The sequence below is a fragment of the Pagrus pagrus genome, assembly GCF_965226575.1.
Source record: "Pagrus pagrus genome assembly, chromosome: 11".
NCBI lineage: Eukaryota > Metazoa > Chordata > Actinopteri > Spariformes > Sparidae > Pagrus > Pagrus pagrus.
The window spans coordinates 19,532,862-19,551,710 of record NC_140195.1 but is presented as its reverse complement, the minus strand read 5'-3'; the positions used below and the strand labels follow the sequence as shown (position 1 = coordinate 19,551,710).

General features: G+C 39.4%; 1 protein-coding gene across 1 annotated transcript; it reads left to right on the top strand.

Moving 5' to 3' along the window:
- The first annotated feature begins 312 nt into the window (after positions 1-312).
- edn3b (endothelin 3b) lies at positions 313-13,161 on the top strand. The gene is made up of 4 exons (XM_084367562.1): positions 313-679; positions 785-977; positions 4,982-5,140; positions 5,940-13,161. Exons 1-4 carry the CDS (start codon positions 610-612, stop codon positions 5,992-5,994), a joined length of 477 nt encoding a protein of 158 aa, XP_084223688.1. The 5' UTR covers positions 313-609; the 3' UTR covers positions 5,995-13,161.
- The last annotated feature ends 5,688 nt before the right edge of the window (positions 13,162-18,849 follow it).

Sequence of the window (18,849 nt, the reverse complement as noted above, 5' to 3'; positions counted from 1 at the left end):
CAGCATTGCACAGCTGGAGTGCTGTGCTGTATGCGAGGCCATGTAATTGGCCCCGGGGCCCCTAATGTGAAGTGTTGATGAATGATCTCTCACTTTGTTTAAGCAAGACAGATTTTACATGTCATGCGTCAACAGGAACTCAGTTGGAGTTGTTGCTCTCAGTGAACACACACACAGACACACACACACACACACACACACACAGCACAGAGTGGGTGTACAGGGAGGTGTGGGCGTGTACCCAAACCTCGCCAAATCCCTCTATCTTTGACTTTGAGCTTTCAGAGGGCGAAGTGAGTTGGAGGAGCATCGCTGCGCTCTTTGCTCCAAACATCACCTTTACCGGAGAGACATTTGTTTTCCAGGGAAACCGCTTTCCTCCCACTCCAACGCGCGTGTCACAGGTAGGATTCATGACATGAAGCTATCCATATAAAAAAGGAACAAACATCTTCTGAGTCGTTACCTGACGCCTGGACCACATGAAATGAGCCGCACATGGACATCTCCACTGACGTTGATGGATTTGCACTCGATGCTGGCGGGAGATTGATTTGACAAGTGCGCTGCATCCTCACCAGGCTATGATTCATTTTGGGAATATCTGACATGGCAAGGATACTCTCCGTGCACGCGAAAGTCATGCTTTTCAAAATAATGGCACTGATTGTCTTACAAGGTAGGCTGCGACAAACATTACAGCACATTTGAGTGTTTATTTCACGCTTTTGTTTGTTTGTTTACTCCTGTGTCACTCAGCTTATTCCTAACATGTGTCTACAAGGTGTGTTGGTCGTATCCGAGGTCCACCCCGGAGGTCTCCCAGACTCCAGCAGGGTGTCTGGCTCCGGACGTTTACAGCTTTCCGACGCAACGGAGGCGAAGTCCAGAGCCAAGCGCTGCACTTGTTATTCCTACAAGGATAAAGAGTGCGTCTACTACTGCCACTTGGATATAATCTGGATCAACACCCCCGAGTAAGATCATGCTTTATGAAAAAAAACTTTTACCAATTTATATTCCAATAATGCTCAATTATTCCCGGGATTTCCTAACATCCCGTCATTTGTCAGCGGGGGACAAAGAGTGTGTTATTAAAGTAATTTGAAAGAGGCGTGTTGGTTTTTGCAACTCAATCAGGATTCATATTCAGAGTCAATGTGGCAAGTCACGCCTGGTTACCGCTTTCCCCCGGGCGCCAGACGAAGTCATGGTTCAAGTGATGGCAAGCCCAAAACAAACCAACACGCTCTGCAAGGTCAAAGATTGACATAAGAGAAGTGGAGGTGATTAGTGCAGAACACTGTGTGCTCTGCCTCTTTTATGTCTTTGCCTTTTCACGTTTTCATACTCCCCCAAGTCATAGTTTTATTCCAAGTTCAGGTTAAAGAGATGTTGTTAAAGGGGCACTGTGTAGTTTTGGAGAGGAAATTCAAACTCAGAAGTTTGATATTTGCAATAATAATGAGGTAATAATACAAACTCATAACTGAATAAACAAGCTGCTAGAAATGTGGCAGGGTCCGTCAAATATAAACAAAGTAAAACAGCATTTGTTTATTCAGTCGTGAAAACAAAGACAGTTAGTTTGTTTCGGCATAAAACAAAAAATCCGTGAATGAGGACGTTTCTCTCCTGATTAAAATTTCTTCCCCCAAACTACATATTGCATTAAAATCTTTATTATTTATCTTATGAGTGACAGCTTTATCAAAATACTTCCTACACCGTGATCAGAAGATTATAAATCAGGCTGCATATATAGATGCGTGCATGCCCACGTGCATCACCAGAATCACAAAAATCCACCATCTAAACGTACTAATGTGCGCTCCGATCAGAAGTTGTTAAACCCTCTCTCTATGCACTCTCAGCTCAGGGGCAAAAGAAGAAATCCCTGGTCAAGCCCCATTAATCACGGCCTTGATGTGTGAAGATGTGATAATAGATGTAGCTACTGTAGCTACAGCTCAGACTAGAGTGTGGAGGTTGTGAGTCTGAATGGAAGAAGATCAGAGAGAACTCTCATGCAGAGCTAATGTTCGACTGGAACAGGCTCATTTTCTTCATGGTGGATTTCACCAAATTAAAATGCTCTAGTGTAGGTTTTTTGTTCAAAGGGAGTTTACTGGTGACCAAAATTGTACTGCAGAAGTCACTGTGGTACGTTCTGTTCCCGTTTTAAACACAGTGAATTCATTAGATGATACTTAAACCTTTTCACAGTTTAGTTTAATTAACTTTGCCTTGAATCGAGGCTGAACTCGCCTGTGGCATGTTACAGTTTCATTTGTGGCTGTTTGGTTTTCATACAAAAAAACACTCAGGAAGGCAACATAATGAAGGTATCATTACTGATAATGGTGCTATTGAGGTCAGTTAGGGTAATGGTTCAGGGACCACCAATGCAGTCATGTTCCTAGGACCAGAGGCCAGAGACCGGCTGTGTTATGTTGGCTCTTCAGGCGACGAGGAGCCATGAACAGTCAATATTTCCAGCTGGCATACTGACAGGAAGTGGCACCTTTTTCACAGTTTGGGCTTACACAGAGTGTGTTCATCATGCGGCCACGCATACCGCAGATTAGTAGCAATACCTCAAAATATACTTTCAAACACTGTTTTCTTTTGTCTTTGTTTTGCCACCTCCAAACCGCATATTAAAATCCTTGGCAAGATAGTAGGAAAGCATTCTTTCTTCCTCTGTCTTGTTGTGCCAAGACTGCTGTGGGCTGTTTCAGGTAAACAGCTCACTTTATTACTGCTTAGCAAGTTGGGACAAATTGACATAGTTTAAAGACTGAGCGAGAGATTGAGATGTAATGTAACATTCATATACAAGAAGTGCGTGTGTGCTGCGTAAACTCCCAGAGATAAACTCTCCAAGAAATAGGTTGGCTCTTTGAAGCTTAAGTTACATAATATCGCAGTATGGAAAAAACTGAACGATGGTTATACTGTAGGTAGCCTCCAAGTGTCAGTGTGTGTGTGTGTGTGTGTATGTATGACATTTCCCCTACACTACGATTTAAATGAAAGTGCTTCTGCTCAGCTTACCATTTTGCTTAAAAGGCAGATTTTCTCAAGGGCCCTTCTTCTGCTGTCAGATAACGATGTCAGCATTTCCAGACCCTTTTGTGAAACTTTAAGGACGATCTCTGGCCTTTAACTGTGAGCTCATGCAGGTTTACAGTCGTAAATAAACAGGCAGGATCAGGTGAGGACAGTGGAAGCGACAGGTAGGATGTTGGTAACGCTACTCAATGAGGTTCAGGCAGCAGGAAGTCTGAATAAATCGACAGGGGAAACCATTTAGAAAATATACTGTTGATAAATATTTCTAATGTCTTATAAAAACAGGCTTGATGGATTGAGGTAGTCTTTTTGCCCCTATTGGAAGACCTTCCCTCTTACCTGTGGGATAGTCAAATTTGGTTTCGAAAGCCACAAACTCAAAAAAAAAAAAAAAAAGAAAGAAATCGGACCGGCGCATGCTGATACATTTTTAGCCTTTAATTGTGCAAACAAAAATTTTGATTAGTCTTCACCAGAGTCAGGGTGTACAAAGACATGAGGCAAACAACTGTAGTCAACCTAGATCCTTTGTATTTCTTTTACAAAATCTATCACAGATGATCATAAACACATGAGTGGAAAATGGCTCAACTGACAACCTAAGCTTAAACAGTGGTGTCCAGATGGAAGGATTTGGGCTGGAATTGCCGTATTTTCTCCACTTTGTTCACTTGATCAATGGGAATTATATTTAAAATTTATCATTGGCTTTTCTTACCATCTATTGTTTTTCCATTACCAGTCCTCAAAACACGGACTCTGTAGAGGAAAGTAAAATATGATGCAGATGGTATGAAACCTCATCATTCTCTGGGCAAACATTCGGTATAAATCCCACATAGATCATTTTAATGGCTTTGCATGTGAGACTATGAGCAACCTTATTGTAAAATAATGTGCAAAGCAGGAGAGAGATGTTTTCTGCACAGATAGTGAAGTATGCATTCACATTAATGAGTATAATTTTCATTGGAATCTAATGCTAAAATATTCATTCATTCATTCAAGATCGCAATGATAATATAATTTAGTCAGATCTCTCACTCTTGTGTGTGAAAAAGTAGTGTTAGATTTTTTCTAATACTGTACAAGTGTGTCTGTTCTCAAGTGTGAAGATGTGTTGCTTTTTCTATTAATTCTTTTAGTAATTTTCATTTGTAACCACTTGGAGCTTTGTGCTATTGGTTGAACAAAACAGTCGCTGTAAAGATGGCACATTGTGCTCCGAGTGATTGTGGCAGCATTTCTTACAATTCATGGATCCATAATAAAAATAACAAAATGAGCTTCACCTCAACCAACGACGGTAAAATCCTGCTTTTGCTTTAATGCATGAGTCACATTACTCTAATGATATCATAGTAATATAACAGGTGGAACATTTTTCTGCTTTGAATACTTTAAATTTTAATATTCAGCGCATATTTCTGATAACACTGGGCAAAGTTTTAGTTAGGTAACATAATTAATGCAGGACATTTACTTATAACTAGAGTATTTTTACAGTGTAGTACAAGATTGAAAAGATAGCCTCATCTTAAACTTTGTACTTCAATATCAAATATCAAAAAGAAAAAAAAGTCATGGGGACACAAAATAGGATTATTCTTATCTTTTTTTAGTGCCGGCGCAGAAACAGTCACTGAACACACACACACACTTGTGATAATGTCATCTGTGCTGCCTTGAGATGAAAATCAGTACTTTCAATACTTTTTAAACACATAGTATCAAAAAAGTATTGATGTATCAATATCCTTGACAACCCTAGTATTGTATTAGTACTTTTACTTTAAAGGATCTGAACACTTTCTTTGTCTTTTCCTAGTTGTCCCCAAGAATGTGATTTCTCTCACATTTTCATTATCACTGTAAAAGACGGCCTCTGTTTGTTTTAACCCCTCAGACGCACGGTGCCCTATGGAATGTCGAGCTACAGAGGACCTCAGCGAATGAGACGTACTGTCGATGGACAAGCATCTGAACATGGGGAGGCAAAGACTCAGCGCTGCGTTTGTACTGTGCTTGGCACAGACCCAGAGTGCCATGATTTCTGCCTGTCAAGGTCAGTCTGATTCTCGCTGTGAAAATAACATCCACTGGATCTGTCGCCAGAATAAAACGTTGGCACTAGTTTTCTGCAAACCACTGATTCGTTCACCTTTGAACGAGGCCTTCATATCATATTGCCATTTCTACAATACTTGTCATATCACATTTACATCACATTTTTATGACCTGACTTTCATATCAGGAGGTGGAGGAGTTAAGCTAAGGCCGCCAAGTCAGTGACAGTTGGTCAATACTCGTTTCAAAATCTCAAACTCCGGGATATTTTTACCAAGGGACCACAGCGTTTCAACACTACTTTTAAGGAGACCTCGAGAGAATATGGAGCTATGTTTCCTGCGACAAAAAACATATATTTTTTTTTTACGAGAGGGTGAGACATCTCCAGCTGTGCTTCTGGCGGCAAAACCGAGTGTTTTTAATTGGACCTCGGGACATCTGCAGTCGTGTTTGTGGTGACCAAAGCAGGTATTTTAAGCCAAAAAACATGATCTTTTCCGAACCACTAGCCAAGAGGGTTTTGTGCGGAGATCTAACCCGACCACAATCACAGCATTGTCGGAGCATAAAATTGAAAATTGTTCTGGCAATTGGATTGGAATTAACTGTGTCTTGACTAGTGCTGAAAAAAGGTTTCTAGTAGTACCAAAAATGGACAGTTTGTTTGCATTGCTTTGCTCTAACTAAAGGTGCAACTACTTTTAGTCCTCCTGTCTTTATGGAAGTGTAATATACTCAATCACTGGAATGGCCCTTTTATATTACAGATTTAATGTAAAATGTTCTCTTTAAAGCTCCAAACAGACGATGCCAATCAGGAGCCTCCACAGAGTCCCCGGTCCTGGGTGACAGTTTGACGCCTCTCCATCTTCTGCTCCTCACCTCAGGGGAATGGACCCCTCCCTCCTCTTCAGTCCCTCCACTCTCCGTTTCGCCTCCGCAGGTACACTCACATTCAAGAGAAGAGCTTTGGAGTTTGACATTGCCGACATTCCTCGGCATCATAACTCTTGGAGCAAGTTTCGTCAGGCCGGGTGGTTTCAAGAACTCTTCATCAAATTCAATACAGATCCCTGGAGGCTATGCCCTTTTTGTTCCCCCCTGAGAGCAGCATGAGGATTACTTTCACCATAATATAATAGACAATGGCCTTACCTCTGTCAAGCTTGATCAGACAGACCCCTTTGTATTTTACACTTAGTTACAGAGCGCTGTGGATATCGCTTGACTCTCGCTTTCAAAACTACGAGATCAGCCTGCATAAATCTTTCAGGGACAACAGAGTGCAACGAGGAGCCAAGGAAAGTACAAGACAGGACATTGTGAAATCACACCGACTAAAATGTTGAAAAACATTGAGTCAAAAGAAGGGGAAAGCTTTTGGGCCATATTATTGAGCTTTGATTTATGAGACATTTTTTTCACTCGATCTGGAAACCGTTCACACCCTGATAGTTTGCATATTTTGTTCAAATCACTTCTCCCAGCTGTAATATATCAATCCATCACCAAACAGTCATATACGTGGTGTTTTCACCTTACCACCTCTGGCTTACACGACTTTGTAGAAACTGTATGACAGCTTTAGCTTGAGTGAACTGATTGAACCATCCACGGTCGAGTCTTGCCAAAAAATAAGCCCAATACTTTCATGTTTGCTGTTTATCACGGGACCATCAAGGGAAAAAATGCAGTCCTATGGTGCTTCTATAGCTGTGAAAGGAACAAATCTGAACACCTGCACCACAATTTAAATTGCCATACAGAGGGTTTCCAACAAAATAGCACTAACTGCTGTGAACAATGAGTTTTGACCCTATATGTATTGGCCTTGCATGGTTCAGGATCAGTAAAATCATTAGACAGTATATTAAGCTATTTCAGCCCATAAGATGCAGGTTTTTACAAGTTTGTTTAAAAGATGTCAATATAAACTCAAGCATTCACGTGTGTGATCGGAGGCAGTCATATTGTTTCAGCTAAAGCTCAAACAAACAGGTTCATAGCCCTGTTCTCATGGGACAAGTATTACCTGGGTACCTGTAGTACACTGTAATCATTGTGGAGGTTGTCTATTATCTTTATCCCTTGCAAATCTGCCATATTATATATTATTAATATGGCAGAGTAAATATAATAGATTGGTAAATATTACATATAATACTTTGTATATTGTATCAAACACGGTGATCATTTGATGACATTAGTCCCATGTGAATCAGCATCTCTGTGATTAGGGGTCATGTTTTTTCTGTAACATCTTGTTCTGAGTAATTCTGAAATATAATCACAGCTCATGTATGTTGAACAGCTCTGAGATCGGTTACACTGACGTTTACAAGTGACAACAGAGAAGATTAGGAGCAACAAGAGGTTGTCATATTCCAATAGCCACAAAGCATCTGTTACTTGATCCAAATCAGCTGCAAATGAATATGTATGCTTGTAACACATGCAGAAAGTGATCAGAACAACTCTCAAATATATTATTGATGTGTCTGCCAAAGAACAGACTCCACTTCTGAAACATGTTACATGGGCGCCTTGACATCATGTCAGGGGTCTAATTGTCAGTAAATTCAAGTAAAATACAGGCTTTACTTATCCCATGCAAATGCACTGTATGAAACACAGATGTAGGGGTGTCATTTCTAAATCACACGAGGTCCCCTGTAATACAAGTCCTGTGGGGCTTAAGTGTGCAGTGCCACTTTAAGTATTATTAAGTATTGTCTGTGTAGTCAAAGCCTGATATCCTCTGTGTCATATACTGTACCTCTGTTGTCCTCCTAAACTATTTTAAAACACATGAACAACAACACTGTTGCACTGGTGACCTCATCATGATGAACATGGACATTGTTTCTTTAAGTCAATCCCTGGTGCACAAAATGTGTTCTAATCCGTAGCTGAAAATAGTCCCCTACAAATGCACCATTTACTCCAGTTTGAATAACATTTGCTTCAAACTGCAGTGCCCAGCTGTTTCAGGAAAGCACTCAGCTTTTGTGAAAGATGAAACTATATATTGGTGACTCGCTTTTATAGATTTACTTAAGAAATAAATAGGTGTGGGGCCACAGAGAAGCAAGAGAATGTAATGAGACGGATGCAGTTTTGGTTTAGGGTTTGTAATGGGATTAACTCTCAATAAGAAAAATACAGAATAATGCTTGAAGGGTTAAATGGCTTTGATCTGTAGCCGCATCAGAGAAGCACGGCTCCCTGTTCAACGTGGACTAATGTTGATATAATTCAGCAAATCTGTGTTGTAATGAAAATGACTGAAAGCACTATGTCTAAAGTCTAAACAGACGGTGGTTCAAGTGTGTCAAATTCGATCAAGCTTAACTAACAGCTTCTACAAACAGAGTTAAAAACCCACCATAGTTGAGTGATTGTGTTCTTTGTTTCTGGGGCAACATGTGCTCTCTCACTCACCAGCAATTTAGCTTGTCCATTTTTTTTTCTTTCTCCTGGGCTCCAGTGCTTTGTCTCCCTGTCCAGTCCGTCAAATACTTGAGCAGATTATACATACTTATTTATCCTATAATACTGTTTGCACCTTTTATAATTTTCCACCAACAGCACAAATAGTTCTCCTGTCAAGAGCGCAATGAGGTTAACATCTTGTACAAATTTGGAGTTTTCTCTCCGTTTTTCAGGCAGTATTGTGTCACAACAAACCGAACCAATTTACCAAATTATGTGGTTTACTCCAACAACAAAAAGAACCAAGTGTAGGTGGATACTATTTGTTTGTGCCTGTTGGTTTGCGGCCCGTGCGAAAAAGTACACTGAGAGCATTTCTGTGAAAGTGGAGTTTAACGTGAGGAGTCATTACAGGACAATACACTCTGAGTTTGGCACAACTTCTCCAGTATGCCCTGAAAAATGGAATACAGGTTTCTTTCTTTATACAATTACAATAATCTGCCCAATGTCTTGCCAAGAATGCATCACCACTTGATTCATAAAGTCACTGAATCATGCTGAGCAGTTAAATAAAAGTACCACGAGGAGAATTCAAGTTGGCTCTGGTTGCCTTTTAGTGCATGCTTGAATCAGCAAGTTGACATCCAATGCACGTTTCCCGTCAAACAGTTTCAGTGTCATTATGTGGCTCCATCTCATTCTGGTCCAAGCAAATAAAAACTAACCTGTGACAATTTCCTGTGCTGGTCAGTAGATGGGGAATACACGCCAATTAAGAATCAACAGTGACTTTTCAAGAACTGTGTAGTGGGTCATGTTGTACACAAAATATGTATTAGTTTGATAATTTTTGTTTATAGGCTTTAGTTTATTACTTTACTATTACTTTACATAACATGAAGAGGATTTATATAACATAAAAAAGTATTATAAAAGGCTGCCAGTACAATGATGGCGTAGTTCTCTTGGTGTGTGTGTGTGTGTGTGTGTGTGTGTGTGTGAGAGAGAGAGAGAGAGAGAGAGAGGGCATGTTGAACATGAATGTAACGTTAGATTGCACAAGAATATTGTATACTTACATACAGGATATTTTATATGACAAACACAGCAGAGTTTCTGATTTGTTGAATACCTACACTATTCATAGCTGACAATGATCATATCCATGATCTGACATGTTGCTCAAACCAGTGTTACACCGTATTTGGTGACCCATCACGTTCCGTGACCGGCACTGTTGGTAGAAGTACTGAAATTTAAGTAAAAAAGAAAAAAAAAAGTAAAAAAAGTACAAATCCAACTTAAACAGAAAGAGACAACTTTTTTTTAACTTTCCCTCCACTTAGTGTTTCCCTGTGGTATTCCTGTTGCACCTGTCACAAAGACAGTGTTAGCAACATGGCTAATGCTAGCAGCCTTGTGACTGTCCAAACCAAAAAACAACCCAGACAGACCAAGAAACACTGATCTCAGTGCTTTGAGTAAAACACGGATCTGTATCGGGACTTTGACACAACGTCGGTGCTGTCCATTGAGTGAATGCCCGTCATTTCACTCCTGTTTCCACATCAGTTTCTATCACTCTCCCTCTTCGCCTTCTCCATCAGTAGTTCTTTTCTTTTACAGTGTAGAATTTCAAAGTTATTCCAGTTGTTCCATCGATATCTGGGGATACTGACCGGGTTAAACAATGCCTCTTCTTGTATTGGTTGTGCGATGGCCGACGAGCATCCTGTGTGTCGTAATTTGGCCTTCATTTTTCTAAATTCCAGCCCGGTGGCATAGTGAAAGCAAGGTTTAAAGTTAATCAATTTATACTTGGATGGTGTCATTTTCTACAGCCATTATACTATGCAATTAATTATTACTTCAAGATAACAAGTTAAAGGAAAAGTTGTTCTTTTTTTCTAGTTTAAGTAAAAGTAACCAATAGAAGTACTATGAAATACTAAAGTGAAAGTACTGATTTTCCAGAAAATGGGGCTGTGACTAATATATTAACATGCTGCTTGTGCATTGACTCATTGGTATTATAATATACTTTGATAAATTTACGTAAACTGGCAATAGACGTTTTTGCTTTAACTTAACATTCTGAAGTAAATTCTGACTGCACAGTCACCTGTAGAAAAAGGACACCATTGCATTGATAGATTGATTCCCTAATAACATCGCTTTCACTGGGATGAATGTTTCCCATAAAAATGGGGGCAGCATTAAGGCACAAAGGTGTCTGCCACTGGGCAACCAAAACAGGAAGAGCAATTGTTCTACCCGGTCACTTTCCCCAGGTAACAGTGAAGACGGAGAGTGATAGAAACTGAGGTAAAACCAGAGTGAGCGTAAGGGCATTCACTCAATGGAGAGTGCTCCGGTGTTATGTCAAAGTCTCTTCCCTCAGTAACGAGTGTTCCTGCTTACCAGCAGGACTCAAGACAGTTTAAAACTGGCATTCCTTCATCTAGATCAGTAAGTAAAAAAAGCTGCCTTCATATTTATACAACGGGGTGTTTTCCTCAGCCTTTTCATAGAACTGGGGTTGGGCTTTTCAGGTCAAATTGGGATTTTTAAGGCTGTTTTTTGCTTTGGACAGTAACCGGGCTGCTAGTGGTAGCCATATTGCTAATGCTGTGTCATACACCCGGGAATGATAGGGACAGTGAAAGTTGGAACGTTTTCTATTTCTGCTTTAATTATCAGTCACAGGCTGGTTTTATGATCATGGATGCAATTCACGCATACCCTTTCAACAAATACTCCTCCTCACTTTGTACATAATGTACAGTATGTAGAGTATGTATGTTCGCTTATGATATTGATCTTCGCTAGAAAGCATTGTCGCATTTACATTGTCGACATGTAAATACAGATCATTTCAGTCTTATACATCGAGGCAACTGTGGCTTTAAACAAAAATAGTTACAAATGTGATTCATTGTGGCTACTTTTCTGATTTCACCACCAGCTTTTAAAGTAAATAATACATATTATGGTAAATGTCACACGTCATATGTAATATGCTCCTTACATATAACATGAAAATCTTTATTTATTCTTTGCTTTTGTCTTGAACATATTTTCTAACATTTCCAGCCCTCTGATGTAAAACAAGCCACAATACATACAGCCAAAACCTAAACCCAGTGGAGTGTAATTCTTTCATGGGAACTGAGCGTCTCTCGTCTCGGGGGAAGAAAAGTAGTTTAATGTTGGTGCACAGCTGGGTAGCCTGGTTGTCGGTGTGTACAAGGTCAACTGCAGTATTTAAACCATCATTTTGCCTTGATTGTTAGCTCATGGTGTTCATGTGTGCTGAATTTATGACTATTAGCACTCCAGACATACGTTCCCCTACTGAGCAATGAACTTGCGCCATATACAATCATAACCTTGCGTTATATTGTCAAGGCTACCTCTGGTGTTTTTCTGTCTTTGATCTCTCCAAGTGGGCCAGTCCATTGTACAGCAGCTCATAAATTTTGAATGTCCTACTTTAAACTGTATGATGTAATAAAATGACAACTTATCTTGCATACTTTGCCGTGGCTATATAATGATGACGATCAGATGTTTCTTTATTTTTGTTTTGACCTTTTTCCACTTGAATAGTCTCTGGAAACTGACGGGACTCTGTACAAAAGTATGCAACAGATATTTCTGGAACCAAGAGCAGCCATGGTTGACATGATTAAGTTTTATCTTGTTGTCTCGAGATTACAAAGTTGTTTTTTTCATGCTAACAGCATCATTTTCTTGTTATCTGGTGAAAACAAAATATCATCTTCTGCTGATAAGGCGTTCATTTGCTTAGAGAAGTCTCAAAATAAGCAGAAATTATCTGGTTCTTACAAGAAAACGACTTTGTTATCTCAAGATCGCAAGATAATTCAACTTTAAGTAACAGGATTAATCAAAAGAATTTCAACTGTATCTGACTTTTTTATTTTTTGTCTCTGCTCTTTCTAAATTATACATTAATTATTTTGTTGTAAATCAGACAATATGTGTGACATCACATCACAAACAAACACCTTTCCCCTCATAACACAGAGCATGAGACAAGCTGGAACCCTTGAAACCATAATAACCTCTATCATCCTGGAATGTCGTGCTAAGTCTACCCTCGGTAAGCCTACCCTGGAGCCTCAGTGTAAACCTGCAGTGAGCACCAATAATATCACCTTTTTCCCACAGTATACCCTGAGAAATATTTCTGTGCAGACATTTTGACCATGCAACGGCAGGTTCAGGGCCCCTACTGTGGCTTACAGTTTGTTGTTTGGGATGTGGTTCATTAAATGAATGGACCTTCTGTCCCGTACAATGAACGCCTGCCGGTTACTGACGGCTGAAACTGAGTCAGTGAATAAATTATGGAGCATTTACCATGATCCATTAAAGGGCACTGTTTTATACTTTTGTTATTGTGCATTATATCCTTGGTTTGGTACATAGGTTATAAAAAAAAATCATGTCTAAATATAATTTTATGTTGCTTAAACACCTGACAACTGTCTTAGGCAAGGTATGTCTTGAGGATTGATCTTCCATCATAATATTTGTAATAACTTTGCAGTAATGTTTTTGTTAACAATGTACACAGATAAAAAATAATTTGTAAAAATTTTGTGTTGTAAAAAAATGCATTCAAGTCTCTTTTCTTTTGGTGAGAATTAGCATCTGAGCTTTAAATTGTTTTTATGAGCATGAAAAACAACCAAATTGTAGCCTCCTGTTGTATCGGACCTACTGTATCTTGGAGTCCGGCTTATTTGCTTTTCCAGAAGTGTAGAACTTCATCTTTTCCTATGTACACTTTTCTTTTGAAATTTTTCTTTATCTCATTTTATGATCACTTACTGTGTTGTCCACTCAAACGGCAACCTAAAGGTTGTTAAATATAAAACCAGCTAAGCCAACCTTAACCAGATTGCAGCCAAGCTTTGGCAATATATCATGGCAACCCTGTAATTTATGACGCTACTGAATCGTGGCTTCTATGGCTGATTTGAAACATCTGCTGTTTTGTTTTTCTTTTGAGTCAAACATTTTTAAAATGTGGTTTGAATTTTAAGACTCTTTATGTATCTCGACAGGGAGTAGACCAAATACAGCAATTCTACTGTAAACTGCTGTCAGGCTGAGGCATTTAACATAGAACACCATCTATCAATATCAACAATCAGAACACGTTCCACACAACTCACTGTAAAAGTTATTACTGTAACTTTACAATAAATTACTTCCTAATAATTGATGTAAATTTACAGTAGCACACAGTTGTTATTGTACAGAAATATAGATGAAAATGACAGTAATGTATTGTGTCCTAGTACAACCTGTAACATGTAACAGTAAGACAGACACAATATTACTGTGCAAATACGACAATAATTATCTGAAATTACAATAAATTCACAGCAATTTACAGTACTATTACAGCAATATACCGTGTTTTCATGGTAACCGAACCACAACATTACTGAAAGACAACAACATTCTACTGCTAAAAAAAACAGTATGGTGCTGTACCCAAATCACAAGATTTACCTCTAATATACAGTTTTTTACTGTGTTATTACTGCAACTCAGTAGCCAGTAAATTCCTGTAAATTCAGGAGGATAAATACATTATCTTTAGACATTAACTGTATTTTTAAAGCAAAGCAGTGGCCCATATTTTTTGGTAGATTTACAGAATACATACACATATTGTGAATGATCACCTTTATTGCAAATTTACAAGACATTACATAAAATGAAAAAATCTTAATTTTTTTCCCCAGTGTACAGAAAAAATGAAACTGCGCAAAGAATTTCTGAAAACTTGAAGCTCATGTTTAAAAAACACAACTCCAGGTGGATAAACTTCATGCACAATTCTTTTTTTTTTGCATTTTGAAGCTTTTCAGCGGTTCCTCTTTCTCTATGTGCACACAGAGAAAGAGGAACAGCTGAAAGCTGATTAGCATGGTAGGTAATATGACCCTCCGTGTTTGTAGCTACTGTTTGCAGAGTTCAAGTCCTCTTTCATGAAGTGTTTAGATTCATTTTCTTAGTCCTATGAACCATAATCCTCGATTTCCTGATGCCGGTGAGAGTGATTTTATCTTTTAGGAATTAAACTTGCATAAAAAGCACAAAGGAGGAAAAGCTTTTCATTTCCTTTTGTTCATGATTGGCCAACTATGTAGTTATTACCTGAAGAAAGGACAAATTCAAGTGGTGACTTTCAAAGATATAGTAATAAGTATGATATATACCAAAATAAGTTTATGATCAATTGAACAATCTTGATTTCTCTGTTTGGCGTATCAAGAAATGTGAGTGTATGTATAAGAAGAACGGACACATGGGACACAATTTTTTGACATTTGAAAGAAGGGAAACAAAATCTCACTTACAGTATAATAGCTCAGTCTAACAGTGACACTAACACAGTCCCTCAGTGCTAGATGTGCAGGCTTGTTACTGTTGAAAAAGGGTCCAAGGCCCACATGTGTCTGGCATATGTTCATATTTGACATGAAGGCCCACATGTTTTTTTGACCTTCAGCCAGGCTTAGTGAAGACTTCTCTGTCTTCCCAGATGGCATTTCTCAACATTTCTACTTTAATCTGAGTAGCTATATATTAAAACAGACATGTGACCTGCAGGTGTAGCTGGCACTCTGTTAGGATGTCTGACCCATGATCCTGCCATCCTCCACTGTACATTATATGCAGTTTTTACCATAGAGAAACATCGGAACTGCCATATTCACATAGTGCCCTTGATCTAGGTCTACAGTCAGTTTTCTTGCAAAACCCACGCGTATCTGCCTCTGATTTGCTTGTGTCTTTTATGATATTTTTCATGATGAAGTCTGTATGACGATAGCCTCGACAGTTTTGTGGTCCTGGCACTCTGTGCTAAATCCGTCCAATTCGAAAATGGATGTGTATTAGACACCTCCTTCCCATCTTCTTCTCAAAAACTTACAGCTGAAACTACAGCTCACAAACTGATATATCAGCATCGCAACAAAGACCACAGCCAGAGCACCCCATATAAAACAGCCTTTATGGTTGACTCAAGCCGTAAGTCACCGTCATGTCTACACCTTACTAGCTAAGGCAATCAATCAGAGGTGGATTAGGTTGAGTCTTGCAAGAAAAACAGTGGGAGCCATAGTTATGCATCCGTCACACTGACGGCCTCTTCAACAAAGTGTTTTGTTTAAACTTGAAATCGTGCATAGATAAACAAATTAGTTGGGATCTGTCTCTAACACTTCATTGCTGCAGACAGACGGTATAATTGGCAAAATTTGAGTGTACTTGCAGCTCTATTATTTAAATCTTGGCCAGCTGAACGCAGACGATACAAAACAAAACAAGCCAACAGACGCATGTTCACATATCACCTTCAAAATGAAAACAGAACACATTGACTACAATAATCAGGGCTATCACATTCCTCTACAAATAAAAACCGATATGCTTATCACATAAAAATTGCACACACGGTGCCCTTAAACATTTGACAGTGTAGCCTAAGAATTGGCCACCTGTTGAAGGTCACTCACTCCAAACAAGTAAGGGGCAGCATATCACCTGACCAACTACCAACAGTTGCTCACTGTACTATCTATGGCTGTAGCTGGCTGCAGTTAGTTAGTTAGCTTGGTTAGAAATGCAGCCAGCAGCACTATCAGCTGACTGGCTCGGTCCACCAGGGAGCGGGCAACAGAACACAGCTTCTGAGACTGATGGAGGCCAGTTTGACGACAGGAAGTACAGTGCCAAAGTGGTTTTGAGCGGCTCTGCAGTGATGAGAAGACACAGCAGGCGGGCACTGGAGAGGCGTGAAGTGGAGGGGAGTGGGAGGAAGGTTGGTCATCTCCAGCTTGGAAAAGCAGCCGTAATATTTCTGCATGAGTTTCTGTATCCAAAAGATTTATTTCTACCAAACGAGATGTAATGTTGGACAGTGAAAAGACAAACCAAGACAGTTTTGGTGAGTTTTATTTGGTTTCTCATGATGAGTTAATAAAGCAATTAAGCTAGTGTTGCTCGTTAGAAGAGTGAAACTTGAAGACTTGTAAACTAATAAGGAAAATAGGTGTAAAAATATTTCCAAATTAAGTTATCCAGTCACACTCTTTAAAATGATATATCTTTGACATAATGTTACTGTGTTTCTTCACATTCTGTTGAGAATGTTAGATTTTTTAAAAATGTTTTCTACTTAAGTTCGACAGTCACCATACCCAATATTATTTTAAAAGCAAATGTTTTGACAAAACACTGCACTTAACTACTGATAGACAAACTTAATGACTAGCTGGTGAACATAGTGGATCGTGTCGCTAAAGATAAGCGATGTTTCCCTCAGGAGTTGGTGGAGACCAAAAACAAAGCTTAAAGCAGGACTTTCATTCCCTCAGTGGCCAGAGATACAACTCCAAATGATTGCTGTATTATTATAAACATCTTATTTATATAGCACCTATAGCAGAAAAAATTATGCAAAAATAGAAATGAATAAAAGAATAAAATCAGTAAAGTACAATAAGAAGATGACATCACATCAAAGGAATTGAGAACAGATAAAAAGATTATGTGAAGCAGAAAGAATAAAGCAAAATAAAAATAAAAGCAGTATAGGACGTAAGAAAAAAAGACATCACAGGGGAGGAATTAAAAACAGATGAATAAACTAAAAGCAGTTAAAGGAACGAATGATGGAAAGGCTATAAGTGATATATATATATATATAAGTGTTTTTTAAAGAAGTGATTGAAAAGAAGTTGCTGATTCTGCAAGCCTTATCTCCTCAGGTAGTTCAATCCAAAGCCGAGGGGCCCTGATGGCAAAAGCGCCTCACATGTAGTTTTGAGCCTGGACTTCAGAACGACCAGAGGGGCCCCACCTGAGGATCTAAGGCTGCAAACGGGCTAATGTGGGGTCAGCATTTCTACTATGTAGCTTGTGGCAAGACCCAGATGAGTTTTAAAAGTAATCAGCAAAAACGTAAAATCAAGGCTAAAACAGACAGGGAGCCAATGAAGTAAAGCTTGAGTAGGAGTCTATAAAAAATGTCTATAAAAAAAAGCGAGGAGCCTAGCTGCTGCATTCTGGACAAGTTGGAGGCGGGACAGAGGCTTTTGGTTGATGCCGGAGGGGAGGGAGTTGCAATGAATGCATGAATAACTCTTTCCCAGGGTGGAGTGTGACAGGAATGATTTTGGAGATGATTCTCAAATGCATAAAGCAGAACAGGACAACCTTTTTTGATAAGTGGTTTGAATGAAAGATCTGAAGCAACCATGACACCTAGATGTCTGCCAGTAGGCTTTATATTTGGGATAAGGGACCAAGGGTACATTCAATGAGGCTGATGTTTGGGTGTTGAAAAGTATCAACGTACATGGTGAGTATATGTCAGTCACTGTCTGTCACTTATTGCCGCTTGTAAGTCTGCTGTGGAAATGACTGCAATGTGAACACAACGTGAGCTAATAAATCTCCACGATGTCTCTGAGTGAAAAAGTACCAAGTTTTGTCTTCCCGAACCTGACTTACTGTGACCATTGAGTAAAAGATGGTCTACACCTTTGCTCTGACATTTGAAGAACTTGACACCACCACAATCCCTCACAGCTGCTCTGGAGTTTTACTCACAGACATGACTTGACAACTACACAGGTCTGGAAACCTTCACTTCTGGCCTCTGTGGCCCAGGAGCTGCAGCACAGATGGTCTTTACTCCACGTGCCACCGCGTCTCTTCCCAACGCTGGAGTACCAACTGCCTCTAGTCATTTGCAACTTGACATAATGGCTCGGGGTTTTGTGCAGATCCAGGCATGATTGAGGAAATGTTTTTAAATGCCTGTGGTTGTAAGTAAATTTACTGCACCTGGCATTTGCGACACACTATCTACTCAGAGAGACCATGGCACCTACAGGACACGTGCTCAAGCACAAACTACCTTGCTTCAACAAACGGTGTATTTTTTTTCATTGGAATCAAGATAAATGTATTACTGCCCCGAGGCACAAATCTGTAGAATTCTTCTAGACAAAGGTAAATCATACATGTCTTTCATAACGTTTGAGCGTCTAAGCAGCCGAATGAATCTCACCTCAAGGAAGTAACATGCAAACACTGGTTCAATCAGGTGTGGAATGTGAGAGCTGTTCCCATTTGAACTGTCGTTCACACTCTCTGACCCCCGGAGTAAGTGTTGCTTCATCGAAATTTTGATAAACAAACAGTTAATTA

Coding starts and splice junctions, on each gene's coding strand:
- edn3b (XM_084367562.1), top strand. CDS start 610: ATGGCAAGGATACTCTCCGTGCACGCGAAAGTCATGCTTTTCAAAATA. Junction 978..4,981: donor ATCTGGATCAACACCCCCGA/GTAAGATCATGC, acceptor TTAACCCCTCAG/ACGCACGGTGCCCTATGGAA. Junction 5,141..5,939: donor CATGATTTCTGCCTGTCAAG/GTCAGTCTGATT, acceptor TTCTCTTTAAAG/CTCCAAACAGACGATGCCAA.